Here is a 25,739-nt window from a genome sequence, read left to right as displayed (position 1 = left end):
AAACACACTTGCATCAATATCCATATATGAGAAAGGACAAGGAATAGCTTCCTACTGAGAATGATCTACAGAGAAAATTTTGCCAATAACAGCAAAAGTAAATTCCTGGGTAACTCACAGACATGGAATCCAGAAATGAGAGGTGTTAGGAAAATGCCACTGAAAGCAAGAATTACTGACTTCTCCCCCTCCCCCCAGCAGCCCTGAGTTAATTTTTAACCAATTAAAATTTATAAAGTCATCATACATCTGATAACTATTTTTCAAGATTGATGACATCTAAATACATTCAACTTCCAATAACTAGCAAATTTTGTTTTATTAGATAATGAGAACATTTATATTTATAGCCAGAAATTGGCACATGTAAAATGTTATGTGAGCTAAGAAATCATTTATTCTAGAAGAAATACCAAGCCTGATATTATCTGCCATCTCTTAAAAAAAATCAAAATCAAATATATACTTTATCAGAACTAAGAAGAGGTTAAATATAAAGACAACACTGATATCCACAAATCCTTTTGGAAAGGACACTATCAGGAAATGGAGAAGTCCAATCTATAGATTACATTCAAATCCAACTTTTTTCACCAATATTAAATTCACACATAAACCTCTCCCCTCTGCTCAATATTATGGCTTGAAGCTGAAAGTCAATCTCTTTGTTCATATATTTTAAAGATATATCACATCAAACTGCTCCAAACATGCTGAACAAAACATTGCCTCTAACTCAGTGACTTTATAGACATGATGTATATTGAAAAAAGGTATTAGAAATTACCCTCTTAACAGTTAAGGTTTTCTACTAACACTAACTAAAAGAAATAAGAATGAGAAATAACAATTTTTTACAAAGGAAAGGTTTTACACAAGTAAAATTTATTTGAAGAAAATTATTTGCATTCATTTTTCTGCCTAAGTTATGAAAATACTCAGTAGTCCGAAAAAATTCCACAGAAATGGAACAAGGCTAGATTTAAAAAAGTCTTATTTTTCAGCTAATGTTCTAACCCAAGTACTCACAGGGGATGAGCTTTTGCACATTTTCTATCCCCCCAAGAAGGTTCTTTATAAAACAAAGCAAAAAAAAGTAAGGGAAAAATGATTACATTCAAAAAGCTATATTTTATTGTTATGGCAACTGATGTGCTAAAAATAAAGAAATAAAGTTGTTATGGCAACTAGAATTTTAAAGGCAGTCAAAAGTAGAATAATCAAGCATTCTGCTGGCTTAAAATGTATCATCTATGACTCAATTTACAGAAAGAGCTTCAGAGACAAATAGAGGTTGGGTTTTTTGGGGGGAAGTCTGCTTTAGAGATCACAATTAGTACAATTCCAGAGAACTCTGAGGAATGCAAGGGAGCATCTCAAGGTGAGTAGAAAATGACACATTGCAAGTTCTCACAGTCAGGACGAAAAAACAAACATTTTACCACTTATCTGATGTGCCAGTGATCCCAAAGAAGCTGTGGCTGCCCCTGGATGCCTGGAAGTGTCCAAGGCCAGGCTGGATGGGGCTTGGAGCACCCTGGGCTGGTGGAAGCTGTTCCTGCCCACCATGGCAGAGAGTGGACTGAAGATGAGATTTAAAGTCCCTTTCAATCCAAACCATTCTAAGATTCCACGATAAAGGTTGCTTAATGATTTCAAATTAAGTACTGCAAAGTTAGGAAGTACCAAAATTGATTTGTCTGAAGCAGCAGAGTTTTGTCTCTTTGTATGTATGGAAGGGTGTCTATGACTAGAAGATGACTGTATCTTTAAATTTCTGATATGTGCTTGATGACCATTTCAGGGCTCCTAATTATACAAGCATTTTCAATCTCAGAGAACTCTTCTCCTATCCATTATTTCTCAGACTGTCAAAACTACTACTTCAAAATTAACAGAACTGTGTGCACCGTGAAATATTCCAAAAGCCATACTGAGGCAAGCCTTAATTAATAATAAGCAAAGTATTTAACAGATACTTCAGGGAATTATGATTAGAAACAGTAACTTGTACTGGAAATATTTGCACTTAAACCATATACATAACATGTGCTAGGATCCCAGTGTAAGATGGTATTTTAACACAGCATGTGCCTTTTATTTTGGCTTCACTGCATTGAAAATTAAAGTTGCTACTAGCAGTACTACTCATAACTCTTGTCTGACCCACATGAAAAGTCTCTCACCACAATCTGCAAGAGCTTTCAGTGAGCAGAACTAGCATGGCCAAAATTACAGCTTTTTGTTTTACACTTAATATTTACTGGGCTCTTTAATTTTTATTGCAGGTTTGCTTGCATAGTGAGGAAAAGGAAAACTGAGGAGATCACAAGTGAGTCACTGTTTCCATCCAAAGATTAAATGCAGTTGACTTTGAAACTGGTGCCTTGATGCCAGGTTTGTGTGGTTTTGTTCATTTAGTTTTTTTTCAGGCTCTTTGCTTGCACTAAATGGAGAAGAATCAGATTAATTCCTTATTGTAGCAAAAAATCAGAAGTACACTGGAAATTCAAATAATACACATGACTGTGCAACAAGGATAACACTGAAAATTCAAATGGATTTCTGTAGTTTTGCTTCCCCTGTCCCAGTATTAATCCTTGAGGATGGACACACAGTCCCCTCTCAAGAATCACATGAAGCTAGCATTTCTAGAAATATAAATTATGTTGGTAAATATCTAATCTATGACCTATCAACAGCTTCTGCAAAGGAAACTCCATGTACAATATTCACCTTACACACATTTTCAGGAGTCAGGATAAATCTTAGACACGGGAACACCAAGACTTTAAATCCAAGTTTCAGAAGTATGTCTCTGCTTGGGCTAAAGGAGCCTGGCTGCCTGCTTCCAAGGCTTGTTGCTGACTCAACCAGACACTGCAGACAGTCCTGAAAAGACAACCAGCTACTGCTGCTCTGAGCTTTCTATGAAATTAACTTCCTTATTGTGCAATAGCCTAAATGTAATCAAGTGCGTGGCTGCCTGAAATATATGGTTTTGAGTTAAAAAAAAAAAAATGAGCAGACATCCAAATATTACTCGACTGCCAGCTGTGTAAATCCACTGCTGGCATTCAGCATCAGTATTCTTCTTGTGTCAGGGGCAGCCATTCTGCATTGAACACACATGCAAGTATAAAAGCATCACCAAAGAATACTCATTCTAACGTGTGTTTATATATTTTCCAATTTCCATTAAGAATCGGGGAGTCTTTACAGAAAAGAGAAGGAAATCCTAGACAAGTGACAACAAAGACCAAAAGAACTTTCTGGAATTACCTTTACAAACTCGTGAAAGAAAGAGGGCATGGATCCAAAAGGTACCTCCAATTCCTCTGCCATACAGGTACCAAAAAGTGTCATTAGACTGTAATTACATTAACCTGCCTAAGGCTGCCTCACCCATCCATCCTGCCCAGCTCCAGTTCCTGCTCCCATCTCACCCTGACACCACACCTGAACAGTGAATCTGAGAGAAATGGGTGGAAGGAGATTTTCTAAATAAAAACTCACAATTACTGTGACTAGCCTAGCAAATGCTAGGTAAGGGTATAAAAAAAGATGGAACATGCAGTGAAAGAAACCCCTTTTGTCAAGCACACTGTCTGAAATTGCAATCCCCATTAATAACTATCTAGTTTTAATGCAGGCTGTATCTTGTATTACTGACTCAAAAAAAGGCTGTATTTTGAAACTGATTGCTTTGAAGACAAACCACCCATCTGAAGACAGCTTTGTCATATGCAGGATATGATTAAAATATGTGACGCTCCATATCATCAGCATTTGCTTGTCAGTTTAAAAAGCAACTGATAAAAACCCTCAGCAAGAAAAAAATTCCTAGCTGCCAAAATATTTGTCTGTGTCCACAAAAACCTATATAAGAGATTGTTTGCAGTCTGCTATTGCATACACTCTTTCTAACAATCTCCTGGTTAGTTTACCTCAGCAGCTGCAAATTTGCTTGCTGACAGGAGACATGACTCTTAATTTGTATGACCATACTCATCACTGAAAAGGAAAAAATTCCTTAATGGATATAGACTGTAAAGAGGTACAGGTTTCTAATCTCTTTTAAAGTGATTACTGTAAAATATACCTTAATACCTCAGGCCCTTGGAAGAATATCCTACAGAACACAAATAACCCTGTCATTTGGGGTTTTACTATAAACAAGTCATAAAGGTTCAAAATTCACTCCTACATCAAATTCCAGTTTAGATTTAAGTGATGTGTTCATCACTTCTGTACATTTTAATATTCTACACATGCAGCTCAAGCCTTGCTGGGTTTTTTACTATCCCAAATGCTACTGCTGTCCACAGCTATGGTAAAACATGCTCTAATAAAGTGCTGACCACCAGTTTTGGTGTCAGCAAAGATATTTTAAGAGACTTTAAACACCAAATGTTTGGATTCTCTCTAAGCACTTAGAGCCTTCTTTAATTTTTGTAACACCAAATATTAACACAGTGAAATAAGCAACTAATAGTCAAGAAAAGGTGGTTTGCTCCCTCCAATAAAGGTATTTAAGATTTCTAAAGCTCCAGCTCTGGAGTGCTGCAGCCTCCTGAATGCCAGTTATGCAATCTTTATTTGAAAACAGAAGAAGTGGACCAGAGAGGAAAGAGGAATACCAAGAGCAAGTTGATTGCCTCAAACACAATTATCCCTCAGCAATCCCAGCTCCCACAGTGGACACAGACATTACCTTTTCCTTCAGGTAAGCAGTGGCCTGAGCTTACAGTTGAAAATCATACACACAGAATTCCATAAAGACAACACACCCTGCAGGGAACTTCTAAAACAATCCAGTTTTACTCAGGGATATAGAAAACCATGGTTTAAAATGTCTCTACTACAGCTGCTCTTCCAGCATTAGCACCATTAGTGCCACAGGAAAACAACACCAACAAACCAACCAACATTCAAATTCAACTGAGATATCTATTTATGTTTTATCCAGGAAGGAATAGCAGGGATTTTCAAGCCAGCACTGAGGTGCCAAGTACTAGCAGCTCTTAGCACACTGTGAGGGAACAGCGAGGCAATGACACATCCCAATTCCATCCTACTTAAATTCACTTGTTATCTGCATCAATATTCATATATCCTGAGCTCATGACACTATCTGATGCAATATCAATTCTTCCAGTAGCCATCATTTAAACCTATCCAGGCCCTAATACTGATACTCCCTTGATTTTATCACTACTTGACATGATGGGCAAAAAACTCTGCTCTCCCCTGGTTTGCAGATAATGGATCATAAATTCACACAGACAAAACCGAACACGTCCCAAGAAGCCACAAGCAAATCTCATTCTACTCCACCCTGCAGAGTAAATGTGTCAATTGATGTGAATTTTAGGACAGAGAGGTCATACATCAGCTCAAGAGCCAGGAATTGTATTGTGAGTGTTATTTTAGTGTTCTTATATGTAATTATGTATGGAAAAGAAACTGCAGAAAAATTCTTAATGCAGCAGAATATTTTATAATTTTATGCAGGCCCTGAACATGCTACTGTAGTTTTTTTCCACCTCAAGTATAAACATTGAAATGTAGATTACATAAAAATAAAAATTACTAATTGATGCTCCTCCTTTATTTCCTGAAGGGACTTGTCACTAAACTGATTAATTCCTTTGAAGATGAAGACTTAGCATAAGATTTTCCCTTTTGTGCACACAAAATTGAAAGACTTTCTCCAGGTGAGTGCTAAATGAACCAAAACTTGGCAAATTAAATTCACCTTAGGGACATTTTATTCCTGAGTTTGTAAGAGAAATATTAACATTTGCTGTGGAACTAGGTACCCTGGTACATTTATCATAAACTAAACCTTTTATCTGAAGTCTGAATTTAAATGAAGCTATTTAAAGAATTAAAATTGTATCAACTTCTATTCTCCAGAGACAATAACTTTTTACTGATTTCTAGTAAGTATTTCATATATACCTTATTTTCCCAGTGTTGCAGCACCACTAAAATAATTCAAAGTAGGTGACTGTAACTGCCAGCACCAACAGATCAGCTTACACCAAAAATGAAGCTTCATATCACTCCAACCAGCATGAGCTGATTTGTCTCTAGCAACCACATTACATGATAAAAATATCAAGACTCTACTTGTCATGAAATCAATTCTCAGTTTAAGAGAAGAGTTAACTAACAGTCATTCTATCCTTATCCTTTGAGAAACAGTGGGGAAAAGTAAAACCTAAGAAACTGCATGTATATACAGAATTTCAAAGAAAGAGGAAACTCAGAAAAAGTGATCAGTTCTTCTAGAATTATTTTGGCTAATGCCCAAGTGCCTCGTTCAAAAAGCAAAGTAACAGGTATTAGCTTTTTGTCTTTTCAATCAACTGAAAAGAAAAATCACATTTTTATTATAATGATCATTGATCCTTATGTAATAGGATCTTTTACAATTGTTAGGATATTGCTATGCCATCCTTGATATCTATTTCCTTTACAAGTCAAAGGAAACAACTCCTAATTTGTAAGGAGACAGAATAAATATGCAAAAAACCCCCTATTCTTGCTACAGAGGCCTAAACTCCCCCATTTTCAATCAGAACAAACAGATGCAGCATTCGGAACACAAATATTTCCTACAAAAATACTCTAATGTTTCAGTCCATTAACCAGCCTGCTGTGGTAGCTGGTGAACAGTCATCTTTTTAATTAGACACCCTTACTGATTAATTAGTCTCGGAACACTAAGCAGTGGAAGCCTGCATGAAGCCACTGGGACAAAAAATATTCCTCTTCCCCTCCTTAGTGCTAGCTTCACATCCTTTGGTATTGCTGCAAATGACAAGCTTGATTCATTTTCTACTCCCACTAAAATAGTCTTCCTATGTAAGAAATTCACTCAATTCCCAGTTAAACTGTTTCACAAATTGTATTTGCTTCACACAAAATACATTTAAAAACTAAATGAACAAAACCACACAAATCTAGCATCAAGGCATCAGTTTTCAAACTCAACTGCATTTAATCTTCTTTGGATAGAAACAGTGCCTGACTTGTGGTTTTCTCAGCGTTCCTTTTCCTAACCATGCAAACAAACTTGCAATAAAAATTAAAGAGCCCAGTAAATATTAAGTGTGAAACAAAGAAGCAAATACCTTTTGTTGTTTGAATAGTTTGGATAAATTCAAAATTTAAAAAATAAATACATTTGTTCATTAGGTTTACATGAAAGTTGATCTTCAGTCCTTGAAGCTCAGTCTGAAGACAGATGCACCAATTCAATACATGGAAGATGGTGTTTAAGCACATGTTGAAACTTCAACAACAGGATTTGCTATTTTCATCTATCCTATTTCTAACTTTTAATTTTGGACAAGACACAGTTCCAGAAACCTGCAACTTTAACTTTTGGGTTTTTTCCTTTTTGCTTTAAAAAAAGGAGGATTTATCTCATAGGAATCAGAAATAATAGTGCTGGTCCAAACTGAGCAGATAAATTACATATATTAACTCTAAATTCATTAATTTCATCCAGCCCCAAATCCAATCCATTTGCTCCACCTTCTGCAGCAATGGAAAATACTTTCCTATAATTGCTCACCATTACATGAGAATTACACTGCTGAAGTAGTGATCCCCCCTGATTATTGCCATTTTCAAATTATTACATTACTGAGATCTGTTATTTTCATGATATGGCAATATTTAATCCCCAAGTCAATGCCTCTTGAAGCTTGGAACAATTCTTAGGATTTTTCACTCTGGTGTGGAGTGACTTGAAATGTTGTTGGTCCAGAGACAAAACACCAAAAAACACAGTCAGCAGAAAAAGCTGGGTCTTGGCCAGGTCTTCTGAAGCCTGACCCTTTAATTAGTTATTATCTCTAACTGTTCTGGGCACATGCTCATATTGCCAAAGGGAATTATGAGAATAAACAAATAATCCTATTTTTGGTTCTCTTACAAGTCATTTGGAAGGACAGCCATTCAATCTTTCTTTAAGAACTTCAACTCAATGTCACCACCTAGTTCAAAACCAGGCATTCTCATTCCTACACAAACTTTCATCATTTTGAATATAATACTACTAACAACTACTTTATCTGAGACTTATTTTTGTGATCTTACTAAAAAAATAATAATAAATTTAAAACAAGTTTTGCTTCCTTAAACCACAGCAGCTTCTGCATTTAAAATAAGTCTATATATGCTGTTAGATGAACACACAGTTCATTTCTTAAGGGAATTCCTATTGAAAACTGGAAGTCTTTTATGAATAAATCATACAGTTTAGAACCAGAAATGTTACCTTAAAACAGTCCACCCAAAGTTTTCAAACTACAGAACATGAGTGAGAGCCTCCTGTTCCTGTTCTCATTTTACTTACATTAACTACACTCAGCCCTGACAGGAAACAAAAGTTACGTACAAATTCAGCAGTGAGAATTCACACAAGAATGAAACCATCTCAAACAGAGAAGAAAAACTGACAATAAGCAGTGTAAGATACAATAAATAAAACATCTGTCCCCATGCAGATGCAACAAGTATTTTAGGCTAAGTTGTTGCATCACTGCCATCATGTGACAGCAAATTTCTACTCATGTGCACACTGACAGTGCCTGACCCTGCTCTGACAAGGACACACTGGGGCAAGGGGAGCACGATGTTCGATTCTTGCAGCAGGCAATTACCACTCACTCCAGTCATCAACAGGCTACACTGTGGCTTGGCAGCCACCAGTTTATCAGAGCTCTGAATACACCTCACCATGGAAAAATTCATTCCAGTCTCTGGAGAGGAACCAGTGAAGATGAAATGATGCCAAGCAGGCAGTGGGAAACACTCTGTCAATGAGCTGACCTCAGCTTGTGCACATTTTTCTATATTCTTTTAACAAACAGATCAGGCATGCTTTTACAAAAGCTTTTTAAGTACCACTATTACCCCTTCATTATCATTAGCAGAGTTTTCTCACTCTGATTTTATTTTCCATACAATAATTACATAAATAAAAATGCACATTTATCCCTACTGATGTATATTTGACTTCCCCCTTCCTGTCAGGTGCCACGTGCAGCATTGTGAAGAGCCCATGGCAAGGGAAGTAAGGCAGATTTTGATTGTCATACAGAACACATTTACATATATGTCAGAAACAAAACAGCTGCCAAATCACAACTCCTACTCTCTAAAATTGTATGCAAGGCCTATTATTGTGCTCCAGTCAAAATTCCTGAACAACTCACAGTAATCAAGCTGGAACTCCGCAGGAGACCTAAGAGTGCAAGGCAGTGCTTGTCAGTACTTGTGAGAGCACAAGGATTTCTTTCTCCCTTCTCTCCTGGAGCTCCAAACTCACCTAGAGATGGAAAATGAATGCTCTGATCTAGGGAAAAGGGAACACAGCTCACCAGATCACTCTTGACAGACTGCTGATCTCCAGTGCACGGGACTACAGGACACGGAGGCCTTTTGGAGAAAGTAAGTGCAGCATTGACTTTTCTAAATGAGACATTTTCTTTTGCTTTCAGTGCTGAATTGAGACTCTAAAACAAGCCCCAAATTACCCTCTCCTACAGAACACACTGAATAAAGCACTCCTGTAGCTGAGAAACACTGCATACAGATGGATAAATACAGTATAAATGCACAGCCAGATTTCTTATGTGATGGCTGGCCAATCTAACACAGCACTGCTGCACAAGACTGGAACAACTAATGTGTCTATATCATGGTCTCTAAACTAAATTTAAATGCTGAGAGTCTGCTGTCATTCAGAGTATCACAAGGTACACATTTTTGGCCTGCCAACACCACAACTCTCAGCAGTGAGCACAGTTTCACCAGAAGTTAACCAGTAACACTGTAGTAAAATCAGAGTTTTTACCAGATTTTGCTCTGTCCCCAGAAGAGGCAAATGTAAGTCAGGTTTTCAGTACTAATAATTCCAGGTATCGAGTTCATCTTTCAAGCTGTGACAGTATCATGGCAGAGATTTTTCTACCGGTCTCCAGTGTCCTTTTTCTCATGGAGGTGCTGCAATTGCCAATTTAACCCAGGGGTGCAGGTCAGGCTGGATGAGCAGGCTGGAGTGCTGGGAGAGCAGGCTCAGAGGAAGGATCTATCACCAGGGGCAGCACGGGACAGAACCTCAGGGACTGCCAGGGACTGGGCAGCAATGGGGAGCTGTTTGAGACACATGTTCTGGGAGTTGTGGGGTGTCAGTAGGCAATGGTGCAAGTTCACAGATGTTTGTACCACCTCCTCCTCCTGGAATTGAGCCCACTTCACTCTGAGGACTGCAAGTGCAGAGCACCACCAGCTCTCCCCACTCCCCTAGGAATGGCTCATGAACACACATGTTCAAGGAATATACTGCTGAAGTGGTCAAGGCACCCATAAAAACATCCAGCTTTCAGAAGAGAAACATCAAGCAGAATGACCAAAATACTAGGAGACAATGAATTTGTACAAGTATATTCATAAACTGAAAGAATCAAGATTAAAAAGATGGGTTTTATGGGAAGAATAAATAATTACGGAAAAAATAAAGGTTTTGTTGTTGGTCTATTAGGATGTCAGCACACAAATAATGGAGAAAAAAATCAGTTCTGCTTTCTCACACAGGAGAAGCAAGTGAACAGTCATTAATACCCAAATAACTCTGAAGCTTAACATTATTAAGTTATTATTGACACACATAAGGTAACACTGCAACTAAGATTTTAGTAGTATATTCTACTAAAGTGTATATTCTACTACTCTCTGCTCAATTCACATTACTGACACACCAAAGTGAAACTGAAAATGTCTGTTCACAGACATAAATATCAGACAATAACTCATTAAAAAAAAAATAAAAAACAGCTGACATTTTTTCTGGAGCATCCCACATTAACTTTTTCCAAAGATGGGCCCTAGCTTTGGTATGGCACAGGCTCTCTCTTGTTCATTTCTTTCATGAGTCTTTTACTGCCGACTGATGTGATCGCCAGCAGCTTAGACAGACAGACTACAGAAGTAGTTTTGTCATTTCAGAAGGAAAATTATTCACTTTAGAAAAAAAACTCTATTTGCATAAATGCTTCCGTTCAGTGGAGGATTTAAACTTTTCATCAGTAACGGTGTAATATTTCATATTAAATACTATATGAAATGTCATCTTCCAAAATACACATCCCTGCAATATCTCTGTAGTAAAAAGGCCAAGTGTTGCTACAAGGTATTTTTAAGGCACAAGGCCCCAGTATCAAGATAAACTTTGCATTTTAGAAGTTTTCCACTCCCTCCTCCACCCTGAAACAAATGTCTTTCCCACTTTTGGAAAGCAGGAACAAATAATGGAGGTGGCTTTGATGCACCATACAGCTGACAGATGTCCTGTGAATGGTTTCCAAGGAAAATATAACACAGCTACAACATCAAAATGAAAAATTTACACTATCAAAACATTCTTCCTTCTTGGTAAAGAGAAAAGTAGCCACCAGGACAGTTCTCACTCTGGGGATGCTTCTAAACTTCACAAACATAATTATGTCAAATTAAGAGGACAAGTAGCAAAATAATATGACAACATTAGAAAAGGAAACTTTGAGTAACAACATCTACTCCAGAATTTCTGTGTGGACAGATAATCCATAAACCAGGTAACAAATCCAGCACTTGCTCTGAGCAGCACAGAAAATTATCTCCATCCATTGCTGTGCTGCCATTAAAAATGTATTTGAGACTGCTGCTCTTCTCAGAGCTGAACAGCCCTGCAGTGGCAGAGCCTCAGAACCCCAAATGCTGAGATCACCTCTGACACTGCACAGAGCTTGTGTTACACAACAGAGCTCCTCCCTCTTGCCACCACAGATCAAACAGCTCCACAGACTTCCTAGAATGCTCACGGACTGCACTGATGCACACAGAATGGAAGTTGACTCCCAAAAGGATTCTCCTCTCAGCTCACCCATACTGCAAGGAGACTGGTTTCCTGCTAGGTCAAATGTTGTTAACATTCTTTTTTAAAATAAACAACAAAATGAAGAAATACTCAATTTTGTGCTGTTTTGTTTAGGTTTGAGTTTTTTTAATAATTGAAACCCCTTAAAATTAAGGCAAACATAAAACAAACTTCTGAAAAAACAAAGTGATGGATGTGAGTTTTTAAAAAAACCCACAAGCAAACACCTGAACAAGCTGATGGTTCTTAATATGATCACAGCAAGAGAATAGAAAGCTAAATGTCAAGCATTACTACAGATACAGGTCAGCAATTTCTATTGCTAATGCCATGCAGCAGGTACCCATGGCAGGAGGCAAAGTCACATAATCACAATTTCTGTTGCTTAAAGCAAGTCAAACTGTTTCATTCTTCTGCTGCCCTGCCACTGACTAAAACTGCTGTCCAGCAGAATTCATCCCAACCAAAGAAAAGAAAAGTGAACAAAAGAAGGAAAGAACAAATAAGAAATCCCTTACCATTGTGATGAGTAATCTGTATTTATCCAGCATTGCCTGGTTGTCATGGCATCCTGCCAGCAGCTGCCAGATCTCTGCCCTCAGTGCTTCTGGAACACCACTCTTCACCAGAGTGGACAGCCCATTTGGTCTCACAACAAGGTTATTGTGCCTGAAACAAAGATGATCATTTACCTGTTATACTTCAACTAGAGGAGTCAAATTAAAGATTAAAAACATTAAAAATCTTTAAAGTTATTCACTAAAGGAGAGTCAGCAACTGGCAACACAAACTTTTTTTCCACTGGTTACAGTAGTTAGTGTTTGTCAAATGGAAAGCAAAAACTCTGCAAGGATTTACAGCAAGAACCAATGGCAAAATATAGTGATACCCAAATTCTCTTAGGTGTGGAGAAATTAAGGAAAATTAATAATAAGCAGTTGCAGAAATTGAACTAAGTTGGCTAATGAAGAACAATTTGAATTGAAAAATATGCCATCTGTGCAGACAATTCAAATATTTGTTCAACATACATATTTTAGCTTAGGTTCAGAAAAATAAGTTCAAAATAATGTAAGCGGTACAGAAAAACAAATTTTGGATAACAAAAGACAATTAAGAGTAGTATTATGAAGACTGAATTTCTAGTTCCACGCTTCATGCCAAGAGTATGTTGCAAGTGCCACAAAACAGGAACACTTGCACACATGTTTGTACAATCCTACTATTTCAAATAAATCTGCCTGCTGGTGTGAGCTGGTGCTTTACTCTCTGGATGTACACACATACAACAAGAAATGCAGGAAAACAATCACTGCATGTGCACAATATTACAGAGCTTTCAGTTGCAGATGTTGAAAAGCTCCTTTGGAAACAACAGTATTTGCTGATCTAGATTAAAGCACTCAGACTCATTACAGTTTTCAGAGCAATCCAGCAGAAGACTGCCCAAACTGATTTTTGGCTCTTTCTGCTGTGCTCTCCAAGTGCTTTGACCACCGTTGTATTTCCCAGCTCTCCTGGTAGCAGAGTAGTGAGAGTGGCTGTTTAGCCAAATGCCAGCAAGCCATGATTAATTCAATAACCTGCAACTTGAGCCTGGATTTGCAGTGAATGTTTAGAGTATTCATTCTATGAAACAGGTCATTAGGACATGAACCGGTTACCACTACTGTTTAAATTTAAAAGATACTCTAACCTATTTCATTTTCTTATGCTTTGGGGATGATATCCCCATTTTTCCAAATGGCCTGAGAACTGAAGAGTGTGATTATATAACACCCTTATTGTTTTAAAAAACAATAATTATTTTTATTTTTAAATGTGCCATGCAGTACAAGTAATTTCATCCTTATCTTTATCCCTCAGCTACCCAAATAAAACTAGCTCCTTTTGTCTTTTTCATTCCATGTTGCAGTCAGTCACATTACCTTAAGAGTCTTGTGATGGGAAAGAGCTAGAAAGAAAACCAATATTCACAGAAACAATAAAAGCACTAAACACTTAAAGGACTTGCACTAGCTCAGAGGAGACCATAGATGCTCCAAGGGCTGGAACCTCTCTGCTATGGACATAGGTTGGAATAGCTGGGGGTGTTCTGCCTGGAAAAGAAAAGGGCTGCAGGGAGACCTTATTATGGCCTTTCAGTACCTTAAAGGAGTTTATAAAAAGGAGGGAAAGAACCTTTTTATAGGAGCAGATAGTGACAGGACAAGGGGGAATGGTTTTAAACTGACAGAGAGGCCAGGTTACATGGGTATCAGGGAGAAATTCTTCTCTGTGAGAGTGGGGAGGCCCTGGCACAGGGTGCCCAGAGAAGCTGTGACTGCCCCTGGATGCCTGGAAGTGTTCAAGGCCAGGTGGGACACTTGGAGCAACCTGGGATAGTGGTCCCTGCCCATGACAAGGGGCTGGAATGGGATGAGCTCTGAGGTCCTGTCCAACCCAAACTATTCAGGGATTCTATGACCAGTTACTCTAAACACTGATAGAATTATGGCATGCACGTTGAAGAATAAATATATAGGAAATAGATCAGAAAGATGAATCACATCTAGTTGTGGATTAGTTTGGTTATTACACGGATCAGGCCGTATGTGTTATGTGAGAAACAAGGAAGGGCTTCTCTGAGGACTGAGCAAGCTGATCAAATGAGCAGGTAAAAAGGGACATTCCCATAGAAACATAGCAGGGAAGTTTTCAGCAACACCAAGGAAAAAATACAAGGCAACTACTAACACCCATGCTGTAACATCATCCTGAACATAATCCCAATGGAATTAAACAACCAGACTTTACTGGCTCTGTCCTAGATATATTTTATAGCAGAGGTAATACTTTAGCAATAGGAATCCATGTTGGACAGCATTACCAACTTCCACAGCCAACTTTCCAAGTACTGGATGGCTCTGGGAAACAGCTTGTGCATCCATAATCCATGCTCAGAACAACAGAAGTGAGCGTAAAATAAAAGCTTTTCTTACTCTAACCTTACCCTTCATGTGGGGGAGTCACCATTCATGGATGCTGAAATCTTTAATTTGTTACAAAATGCTGCAATTCTCCTGCACAAACTCATAAATACAATTTTAAAATAACAGAGAGCAAGGACATAGAGCAGCAATGCACAGGCTATGCTCCAACTTTCTGATCAAAGACTGTTATTGATCACTGATACTGCTTTTTTCTTTAAGAAAGAGTTCACCAGTCAGCTAAAGTAGCTTAATTGGCAAGAACAACTAATGCAGAGGATGCAGTAAATAGTAAAATAAACAGATATACTATCACTTTTCAATTGTTTGTTCTCTTTTTGGCAAATTATCTTATTATTTCTGTTTATATCCTTGAAGGAGAGTCCTGGAGCAGTATTTTTGCTGAGTCAAATAAGGTACAGTGACATTTTAATGAAATGACAAAAAGCAATTAAAAATGCAAGAAATTTTTCATCTAAGAGACAAATCAGCACACCAGTTCCCCAAGTGGAAGTGTTACTTTTTGTTTATTTACTTTTTTCTTTTACAAATTTTACAGCTCTTCTACTAACATATGGTGTAGTTTTCAACAACACTACAAGATTTCATTTGATTTATTTTTAGTTTTCAAATGCTTACCAATTCTCACCTGTTATTTTAAGTTTTGTTCTTAGAATGTAACATAACACTATTCAAGAACTCAAGTAGTTTACAGATTTTAATGTCTCCAGAGGTAATATTGAGAGACTTGAGACACTCCTGAATAAATGTTTGCTAGTCTTCAAACACGCTGGGATCTCCCATGTCTCTCCCCATTTTAAACTAATGTTAAGCTGCTTCAACTACTAAATAATTGTCTTGATTTATGTGTAAGTTATGTTAGGATTCCAAAACTCTTAAAAATGTTTTGTCTTGTTGATTAGTATACTTGAGTAACAAGAAAAAATAGTTGGATACATGAAACTTTAAGACTATGAGCTGTGGGTATCTTTTTACTTCAGCATGCTCATCCACAGAGTCCAGGTATTTATCAAGGACACAGGTTAAAAACAGAGGATTCAACTGACAAATTAATTTTAAAAAAAATCAAATTGAAAAGTAGCATCTTTCAATCTTGGATTAAGGTCAAACTTGGGTGACAGAATAGATAAAAACAACAGAAGAAGAGGGTTCCAGGGGGAAGGTTCAGTTAAGGTCAGTAAAACCTCTTGATGCCTCATCCAGAAACCTTTGTGTGAGAGCTCTATACGGATGAGGTCAGCAGTAAGAGCTACAGAGTAGCAAGTAGAGGGAGTAATTACCCAAATAAACCCATTAAAACGTTGTTCATCTCTCTTTCTGGAGTTAGGAAAAGGAAACAGCCAATTCCAGATTAAGGGCCTCTGATTATTTTTGTCTCCAGCAGCAGGAGCTCTTACTTACACAGGGAAAACCAAGTAAGTGGTTCTGGCACTTGCTCAGGTCTCTCTGAGGCAGCAAACAGACAGACTTTTCCCTCTCTTGGCACACTATGCACTGCTACTGAAGCAGTTAATTAAACAACAGAAATAACACTGTTGAGAACATAGTCTGGGCTTACGAATACTCTTCATTTTATTCACCAACAGAAAGCACTTCAGTGAGGATTCAGTATTTCTAGATCCCTTTTCAAGTGCTTACGCATAGCACATTAACAAAAATGGAAAAAAAAAGTGCTTGTAAACAAATTAAATGTACACCAGCTGGCATGCATGGCTTAGATGGGACACACAGGAGTTGCTGTGTCTGTCTTATCCTATCACTGATTAAATTCCTGATTAAATTCCTGAGGATTTAACAACCAAATGACCACAAAGTTCTGCCTGTGAAGACTCCTACCTCCTGTGTGAGCACATACAAATACACTCTCAAATACCAAATAAAACCAGACTTCTGTACATGTTGCAGGAAAGATTTGTCAAAAAACTCCAAGTTACCTATACCAATCCCCCTTAAGTTTAAAAATGACACTTCAATGTGTCTTGCATTTTAAACTGTGTAAGCTGAGTAATTCCAAATCTCTTGCTCAGGAACACATAGTGTCAGAAACCAAATAAAAGGTTAATAACTAAAATCTAATGTAAGAAATTAAGCATTACCATCTCCCCAGTAACTCTCCCCAGGAATACAAAATCTTCTCAGGACAATCCTTTGACACATCACCAGTGCCACTGGAGAGTTCATTATCACTCTCTGTAAAAATAAAGAAAAAACAAGAAAACAAAAGCATGCACAGGTTTACCCAAGAGCACAGACACTAGAAATACATACACATCTCAGACAATCTTTTCTCATAATATAAGTTTTAAAAGCATAAAAAGATAAAAAAATTTAATGAAATCAAAGAATGTTTTGCAGACTTCACCAAACAAGTGTATTAATGAAGTTACCATAAAGTTTAAAAGAACAAGACTAGAGAATAATTCACAGCAGTGGTACCAGAGAAAGGACTAGGACCTAGAAAAGCATTATGTGAGAAAAGTTTCAACTCTCCATTTAATGAAATTTGACAGTGTTACCCAAAAGTCACATCCACTCCAGACTTCCCATAAAGAGAAGGCTCTGTTAAAGCATAGTAGATAATGCTACTTCTTTACAGCATGTCCTTTTGGCTGTCCTGTGGTACTCTGAGCTCAGGAAGCCTTCTCTGAGCCACAAAATCACTTTTTTTTACTGAAGTAAGCCCATGGATGAGCAGAAAAAAAAACAAGACTGACATGAAAGGCCATAGTGCATGGAACAGAGAGGATTGCTTCAAATGAATGCTCATAACTATTAAAAATGAAACACTCAGGGAGGGATATATGCCACTACATGACTAACACCCAAAGCCAGAAGGGATCATGTGAGCCTGGAATAACATGCTCAAGAAACCATCCAAACCAAGTGTTCATTAGGATTCCATTAGGGCCTGTGCAGCTGCCCACAGTGAACTGAACAGTCTAACTCCATATGGCAAGTACCTCATAAAAATATGGTCTTACAGGTATTTTGACTATTTCTAGTTTTATCTGAATAAAATACTGGTAAGAATTAAACAAGTGGAACTTCAACAACACCAGATGCTGAGAGGCTCCAGCTTTCAGTGTCATTAGCAGGAAACACAAGAAGAGACACAGCCACAGCCCTCTTATCATCATCACAGAATCCCAGAAGGATTTGCTTTGGAAGGGTCCTTAAAGCTCATCCAGTTCCAATCCCCTGCCATGGGCAAGGATGCCTTCCACCAGCCCAGGCTGCTCCAAACCCTGTCCAGCCTGGCCTGGAACATTCCCAGGGATGGGGCAGCCACAACTTTTCTGGGAACCAGTCATCTTCAGAGGCTACTGAAGCCATTGGCAGTTTGATGTTAGAGGGCTCCAAGGCTGCTCTTTCCCATGATCTGAACTGTCTCCAGAAGTTAAAATGCAACAAAAAAAGAACCACCAAAACTACATCTGCCCCCCAAATCCCTTCAATACCCTCTTCCACACAGCTCTGTCACATCTTGTTGCAGATCTAATACCCTGAATTTCCTCAGGTGCATTAAACACTTCAACTCCAGCTTTATGCCAACAACACAGTTTTCATGTAGAAGAGGATCTTTAGTACTTTTGCAAATACCCTGTTAACTCTTCATCCTTATCATTCTCACTTCAATTACAGATTTCTAATTTATGTTCTTCGCAGCTGTCAGATACACATCATTAATAAAATATCATCAGTGCTTGAATTTAACAGTGAGTTGTGAGGACAAAGACAGCATATACTGCATTTCAAGGACAATTAACAGCAAAAATGCTGCTCTGAGAGGAGCATATCAGAAATGTGTTTCAAAATTAACACTACACTGGTGAAAGCCTTCAGCTTAGAACCCATTTGCACAGCTTTAGAGTTCCCAAATACCAGCTTCCATTCAAATACTTACCCATTACATTAAATATAATTAAGTAAAAATATTAATTAAAAATAATTTAAAATCATTCAAACAAAATAACTACCCACCTGCATCCCACGTCTACAAAAAACTTGATTTTAAGGTTTCCCAATCTTTTTTGCATGCATTTACTAGACTTCAAGATGGAAATACGAAGATCTAAAACCCCCAAGTTTGTAATTTTAACTAAAATTTTCTATCACAGTGATAGGCTTCCCAGGAACCAAAGGAATCAGCTGTGTCCCGAGGGAAAAAATGTATTTGAAGACTCAGCTTCCCCCTTAAAATTACCAAAAATATAGTGTCAAGGCCAATTTCCTCACTTTCCACACACATGGCAATAACTAACAAAAAAAGGAACTAAATGTGTTACATTTGTTTCATTCTCTTCTCTCCTAAATTGTACAACTGTGTCAGATGGACCAAAAATAAATGCAGTCCCATCTACTTCCCATGGAAAGAAGAAAAAAAATTGAGGAAACCTCTGAGATGAGCCCATTTGCCATTCAGAGACACAAGGTACATGTTAATGATACTGGTATGTATTAAGAAACTCAAGAAACCCAGCTCACATCAGGAATTTATCACAAACCACAATCTCAGAAAGGTTTTACGCATTCAAAGTAAAGGAAGAAAATTTGGCACCAAATACTGAAAGGGAGAGATTAGATTTTCTTTGGAGAGACTGAAGAACTCCAGCACATCTCTACAAGAGTTAACGTTGAAAATACACACAAACAAACCCTGCAGCCTGAAATGAAATCTGATAAAGAAGACTGAAATCCCTTGGCGACCAAAACGTTTCAAAATGCAGCTACACTGAATCCTTTGAGCAACAAAGCACAGTAGCTCTTATTGGATCCAAACCTGAGCTTGCTAAGGAATCCTGACACCAGCCTGAAGAAACAAACCCCTGGATTTCTCACTGTGCTGGTATTCCCAGCAAAATTCTTCGAAGTTCTAAAGGAGACCAGTGTTACACAGCATAAACACTCCAGTGCTTCAACCAGAAAATTCTTTCATCTGGAAGGCTTGGCAGTGTTTGAAATGTATTATTCAGTTATATGTCAGAAAATCTCAGGCCTTAATTAGAAATGCCATATGCTCTCTTTCAAAAGACGTTAATGTCACACTTCAAAATAGAACAGGGAAAAGGGAAGGGAATAAACAGCCTTAAAATCCTCTACTTTGTTTCCATTCTAAAGAGTATTTACATATTCTAACCTCTTAAAGCTTTAAGGTATAAGCGAAGAAATAAAATAAAAGATGTCATAGGAGGGATATTTAACTGTAGATGTTTTTCTCTGAGTATTTCTACACTATTTTTTCTACATTCAATAGCATCTACAAGTCAGCAGAATTTGCCAAAGCATAAAGCATTTCCCTTATTCTGCTGGGAAAGCCATAGACACCTTCTTCTAAATGTTCTGTGTAATCCTCCTTCCTCCTGTATTTACCCTGACCTCTCAGAGCAATACTGGGCAATAAAAGTTGAACTTTGTCAGAGCAGGTGGACAGTGGAACACATCTCAAGGGAGCAAATCTTGGGGCTGTGAATCTGTGTACAGACAAACAGGCTTTAAGACCAAGAAACCTTAAGTCTCAAAGGCTTTGTTTTGAATTGCAACATGATTCACAAAACTCACAAAAAGGTCATGCCTCATGAATCAATTCCCTGAATTTAGAATCTTTTTAAAGCAAGCCTGAAGGATTAGATTCCCACAGCAAGCACTGCTCTGTATGGTATCAGTATGGAATAATACTTAGGGCTGGAAGAGACCCCTGGAGATCAGCTAGCCTGACCCACTGCAAGCTCTGCTTACATCAGGTCACTCCAGGACCTGAGAGAGAGATGCGCTGGGTTTGGCTGGGAGCACCAAAAGGGCAGGGGTGCACAAGAATTTGGGAGGGGACACAGCTGGAACAGATGACCCCGACTGACCCAAGATATGTTCCAGACCATCATGCTCAGCATGTAAAGCAGGAAGGAAAGGGAGGAAGGGAACGTTGATGTGATGTCATTCATCTTCCCAAGCCACTGTTACACATGATGAAACCCTCACAGAAAAGAAGACTGGCAGTCTTTGGATATACATAATTTTGTCAGTTCATTCCAAGGATTTTGCTGCTCTTTTGACTCAGCTCAAGCCTGATTTTTTCTAACCTGCAATTTATTCCAATTACTTTTTTTTTTTTTTCTCCTAAACAATCTTGGCACATCTCACAGAAAACCAAAATCTTAGCCTTTACTGCTTCTTCTCTAAGACAACTCTACTTATTTTCTCCAAGGACAAATTCTCCACACTTCTGCTCATTCCCACTTTTCTCCTCCAGTCTGTGTTTTTTCTTGATGAGAGATACTCAAACAAAATATTGAGGCATCCAGCGTTCAAACCAAAAGAATTACACACCGGAAAAACAACAAACATAGAGGAACACAAAATGTTGGCCTCTTTCCCATCTCTTATTTTGATAGTTCAGTGTATCAAACAGAGGTCATGCTCAGAGGGTAACCCCAGTACCTAGAGTAGTACTAACAGGCTAGGCACACACTAACAAAATACAAAAATATTGGAAACCAACTCAGCACAGAGGTTCCTCTCTCTCACCAAGGATTAACAGACTCAACTTTGTTTATTGGCTCTCCCAGTTTTGGCTTGAGGAAATAAATTCCAGTGAAGGCCTCATACCAACAAAAATTGAGGTATTTAATGTACTTAAATTTCATTTTTCATCTTCCCAGTTTTACAGTGAAAGGGTTTTTTTGTTTGTTTCGTTTAGGATGCTTTTTCTTTCAGTGGGCTGTGCTTTTGCATCACACTTTGAATTTAACTTTAAACAATACTCCCCTCATCCATATTTTACACCAATTATGTAGCTATAGAGCAGCTTTTCTGAGTGGTTCAAGTTCTTCAGGAAATTCTACTAGCTCATCTGAAATATGACAATACCTCAGAAGTCAAACTTCTTTTTCAGTTAACAAAAACAGATATATGGAGGAAAACTAGAGTTGTTTCAGAGATGCTGAGCATAGAAGTAAAGAAATACCTGCTAAAATGCATAGAAAAGCATGAATAAAGCAGATGAAAAAATGAACAGGTGAGATATGAGCACTGATGTGCAGGAAAAAAAAAGGATATTTAATGTGTTTTAATTGAGAAGCTGTTACATGTGAAATAAAAAGAGTGGGTGAAACTGAAAAATAATATAGCTGGAGCTGTCTGAAGGAGGAGGAAATCAGGTCTTTAAGATAGATGGGAATGGAATTAGAATAATTCAAATATAATTAGAATAATTCAAATATGAACAGTTTGGTTTTTATATAAGAGAAGAACAAACCTGAAGGAGGAGCTGATGTTGGCAGCATATTATCAGGGCACAAGACAGAGCGTTAGTGACATGGAACCTTTCCATACATACAAGATAAAAGAGGATTGTGAGAAAAGCCACAAAAAGAGCAAATTTTGATTTATAAGGTAACAGGGAATTATAAGAGCATGAGCTATAGTTCTGCCAGGGAGGATAAGTCATGAAAGTTATTCTTGTATTAAATAAGGCAGATTTTCAGAAGTGTCCAACTTTTAGTGCATTACAAAATATTCTGATGAACACAGAAGGATTTCCAAATGCCTTCCAAATAACTGATTTATGAAATGACAATCCCCAGTATATTCTTTTATTTAGGGGGAAGAGGAATACTCAAGAGCAAGAAAATACAGATTCAGCAAGAAATCTGAACGGAGACAACTTGCATTGAATTCTGCTCACAAGAACTTTCTGCTTACATTAGTTACATAACTAACTTGAAAAATTAATTTGGCAGCTACTGAAGTACACATAAAGTGTGCAAAACAAAATATAAAGGGAAGAGAATTTTTCGCTAAGAGCAAACCCATAATAAAAAAACCCAGTATTTTGATTCTCATTCCTTTTTATGGATTATATGACACATTTTTCACTTAGAATCATTCAAGTGAAACTTAATGCTGACAAATCACAAAATTTCAATTACCTTGCAAAAGGCTACAAATTTAATTGCTTCTTTTAGTAACATAAAATCTCAATCCCAAAACCTGTATTTGATAAACAGAGAGGGTGGTACAGCATGCAGCTGGATGCCCTCTGCCTTTCCTTCACTGCACACCATAATATACTGCTTCCACATGTTAAGGACTGTGCAAAATTCTCCCAAAATACTTGTACTTGAGAACAGTCCTGTCCTGTTGGTTGTGCACAATGGACAGCTAAAATGACCTTTTTTATTTAATACAACAAATTCTGTATTTTAATCCCTATTTTATATCCTCGTATATATCTGATATAACCTACCTTTAAAACACTTTATTCTATGTCATATACTTTCAACACAGGCCCTGCATCACTGTCATATGAAATGAGAATTATTTTTAAATGTCCCAAAAATAAACCTTAACTGGGCATCCAAGAGATGAGCCTCCCCTCATGTATTGCACATAAAATTGAGCCACCATGACATCTCTAAATTTTCTGTACAAATGCTTAAAGCTGAATAAAAGAAAGTGGAGAAGAATTACTGCTTCAGTTCAGCAGTTCTGCTCCCACACAGATGACAAAGCCACCTAAATGCTGCACAGTGAGGCAGTCTTGTAAACACAAACATGTTCCACACGTACCGTGCTGTCTGATCCCTGACATCTCAGAGAACAGGCAAGGAAATAAAATTGGAGGTGTTGTCACAACTCTAGGGCAATGCATTAGTAATTAATGCATTTGTAGATTAGCATCTATTCCCATCTTTGATATAATCAATGAGAAAAATGAGTTAGAAACACTCAGAAGTTATGTATTGCCTGGCATTTAAGGCAGTATGCCAGGCACTTAGATTAGACAGCACTTACACTCTAAAAATACCAGAAAGCTAATGACCAATACTAAAAAAGAGGAGAATCTCACACTGAGGTTAGTGGAACTGTCAGTTGAAAACAGTCCTTTTAATAATCTTTATACAAAAGTGTCTAATTTTTGAATTATATGATGTTGTGCAATTATCTAAGCAGTGGCAGCTTGAGGCCACCCAAAATTGATGACTGAAAAACCTGAAAGATCCTTTAGCAATAGGAAGTTTGAATTCCTAATAAGCTAGCAGGATTGCAAATCCTTTTTCAAACTGATTAGACAGACAAGGAAAGATAACTACTAATGAATAAAGCATCCAAATTATTCAAAATAATCTGCAATTGCTTCCAGACAAGATGAAAACAGCAATTTATGCTAATTTTGTCTCTATTTTGTACCACAACCTCAAGAGATTTTATGAAAATTATAAAAAACCCAAAAAGCCTGAAATCCAAAAACCAGAATTCACTACGATCCCACGGAGTTGAAACCTACCTTTATTTGAAACTATCTTTTTCTTTCATTCTGCAAAAATAAACCAAATGCATCAACAGATTTCCCTGAAGCATTCGTGAACTGAAGGCCAGAATTAGGGAATTGTGTTTTGCCTTGAACCTCACAAAGGAAGTGTGAGGTACAGATTTTATCAAAGAAAATATCCCTACCCACAGAGTGTTCCCACACACACTGTGCAGGAGTGTCGAGTGGACACTGGGGAACAAGAGAGGGATAGAAGAGCTCAGGGTTCAGTCACATTCCTTGGGTGCGTTCCACTTCCTGGAACAGAAAAAACCCTTAAATTCTCCAATTTTCCCTTTAATTTATAACCTTGCCAATTACATTAAATACTTCTTCAACCCATAGAAGTGCTTCAAATTCCAAACACTTCAAATACTCACCTTGTAACACAAAGGCCATACTTGCATGAACAAATCTAAATACAATTAACTATCAACTGCCACCATATTAAAAATAACACGTCCTCTGCACTCAGTATTTTTACATTTTTTAAGGAAATTATCACATGACCATATTCCTCGTAGCAACACAATAGCTGCAGAAGTCAACTGAGTGCATTTATTTTATGACTTTTAATAACACAAGTGAACTTGCAAGGTGTGAAAATAATAAATTTTGGATTATTTTACAAACAGTAGAGTCCATAAAATGACATAAGAGTTGTCAAAAATATTTTCTTTTCATTTGGATGCTATTCTTAGTAGTGTCTGTATTTTAAAACTCTTCCCCTGCAGAATTGCATAAAGGGTTCTTGTCTGGAGATAGCTACTGGCCAAATTGACTCATGAATTTAGGATTTGTAACATTTTAGTTCATTTGTATGGAGACAGCAAAAAGACTCCAAGACAGATTTAACTGATCTTCTTTAGGACCCACCAACTTTACTCTGTGTTGGATTAATATAACAAACAGTACCTGTGAAGTACACAAAGCTATTTTAATTTGGATTAAAATGCAGAGTTGACTATTTCAACACTAGTCATGTAATTTTTCTCACACAATCACCCTCATTTGTTCACATCATAACCCCTATTTTATCACTAAATACTCTCAGTAGTTCTGTTGACTCCTAAAATATCACCTCCTCTACTCCTTTGCTTTCCCAAGTACTGAAAACAGCCTCTACCCTCCCACAACACCTGAAACACATTCTGACTTCCTCTGGCTGATCACCTCTGAACATTTAGCATTGCCCATCTCTCCCCTTCTGTACACACCTTCTTTCTGTGTGACAAGTACAACACCTGCAGAGTTTTTCTGATATTTGAAATTTTCAGGGTCCCTTATTCTTTGATGTCTGTTTTCAGTGTCAGATCCTACCATCTCCACACTGAATTTCCATACCCATGAAGTTCATTTTGCTATTGTTTATCTCTTTTTGTTCTTAGTGTTCATACAGCTAACAAGAGTAAGAAAATAAGTGTTACTTTCTTCAGCTTTTTATTTTTTCTCTTGGCAAACACAAATGGAAACAGTTCTGTGCTCCTGGAAGTCATCTGAGAGT

The 25,739-nt window shown here is 37.6% G+C and overlaps 1 protein-coding gene and 2 long non-coding RNA genes across 4 annotated transcripts in view; 2 read left to right on the top strand and 1 right to left on the bottom strand.

Moving 5' to 3' along the window:
* RABGAP1L (RAB GTPase activating protein 1 like) overlaps positions 1-25,739 on the bottom strand; it is a 231,396-nt gene that overhangs the window by 164,728 nt on the left and 40,929 nt on the right. For both annotated transcript variants that reach the window (XM_072932817.1, XM_072932816.1), the window contains exons 12-13: positions 17,025-17,118; positions 12,457-12,607 (exon numbers count right to left, since the gene is read on the bottom strand). In XM_072932817.1, coding sequence (XP_072788918.1) covers positions 12,457-12,607; positions 17,025-17,118 — 245 coding nt within the window. The remainder of the gene's footprint in view (positions 1-12,456; positions 12,608-17,024; positions 17,119-25,739) is intronic.
* LOC140684621 (uncharacterized) lies at positions 1,256-4,110 on the top strand. The gene is made up of 3 exons (XR_012057141.1): positions 1,256-1,381; positions 2,289-2,332; positions 3,204-4,110. It is a non-coding gene; the product is annotated as an uncharacterized lncRNA (long non-coding RNA).
* LOC140684619 (uncharacterized) lies at positions 4,396-7,344 on the top strand. The gene is made up of 3 exons (XR_012057139.1): positions 4,396-4,726; positions 5,624-5,717; positions 7,207-7,344. It is a non-coding gene; the product is annotated as an uncharacterized lncRNA (long non-coding RNA).

This window comes from Taeniopygia guttata, chromosome 8 (genome assembly GCF_048771995.1).
Source record: "Taeniopygia guttata chromosome 8, bTaeGut7.mat, whole genome shotgun sequence".
In the NCBI taxonomy this organism is placed as follows: Eukaryota; Metazoa; Chordata; class Aves; order Passeriformes; family Estrildidae; genus Taeniopygia; species Taeniopygia guttata.
This window is presented reverse-complemented; position numbering and strand designations above follow the sequence as displayed.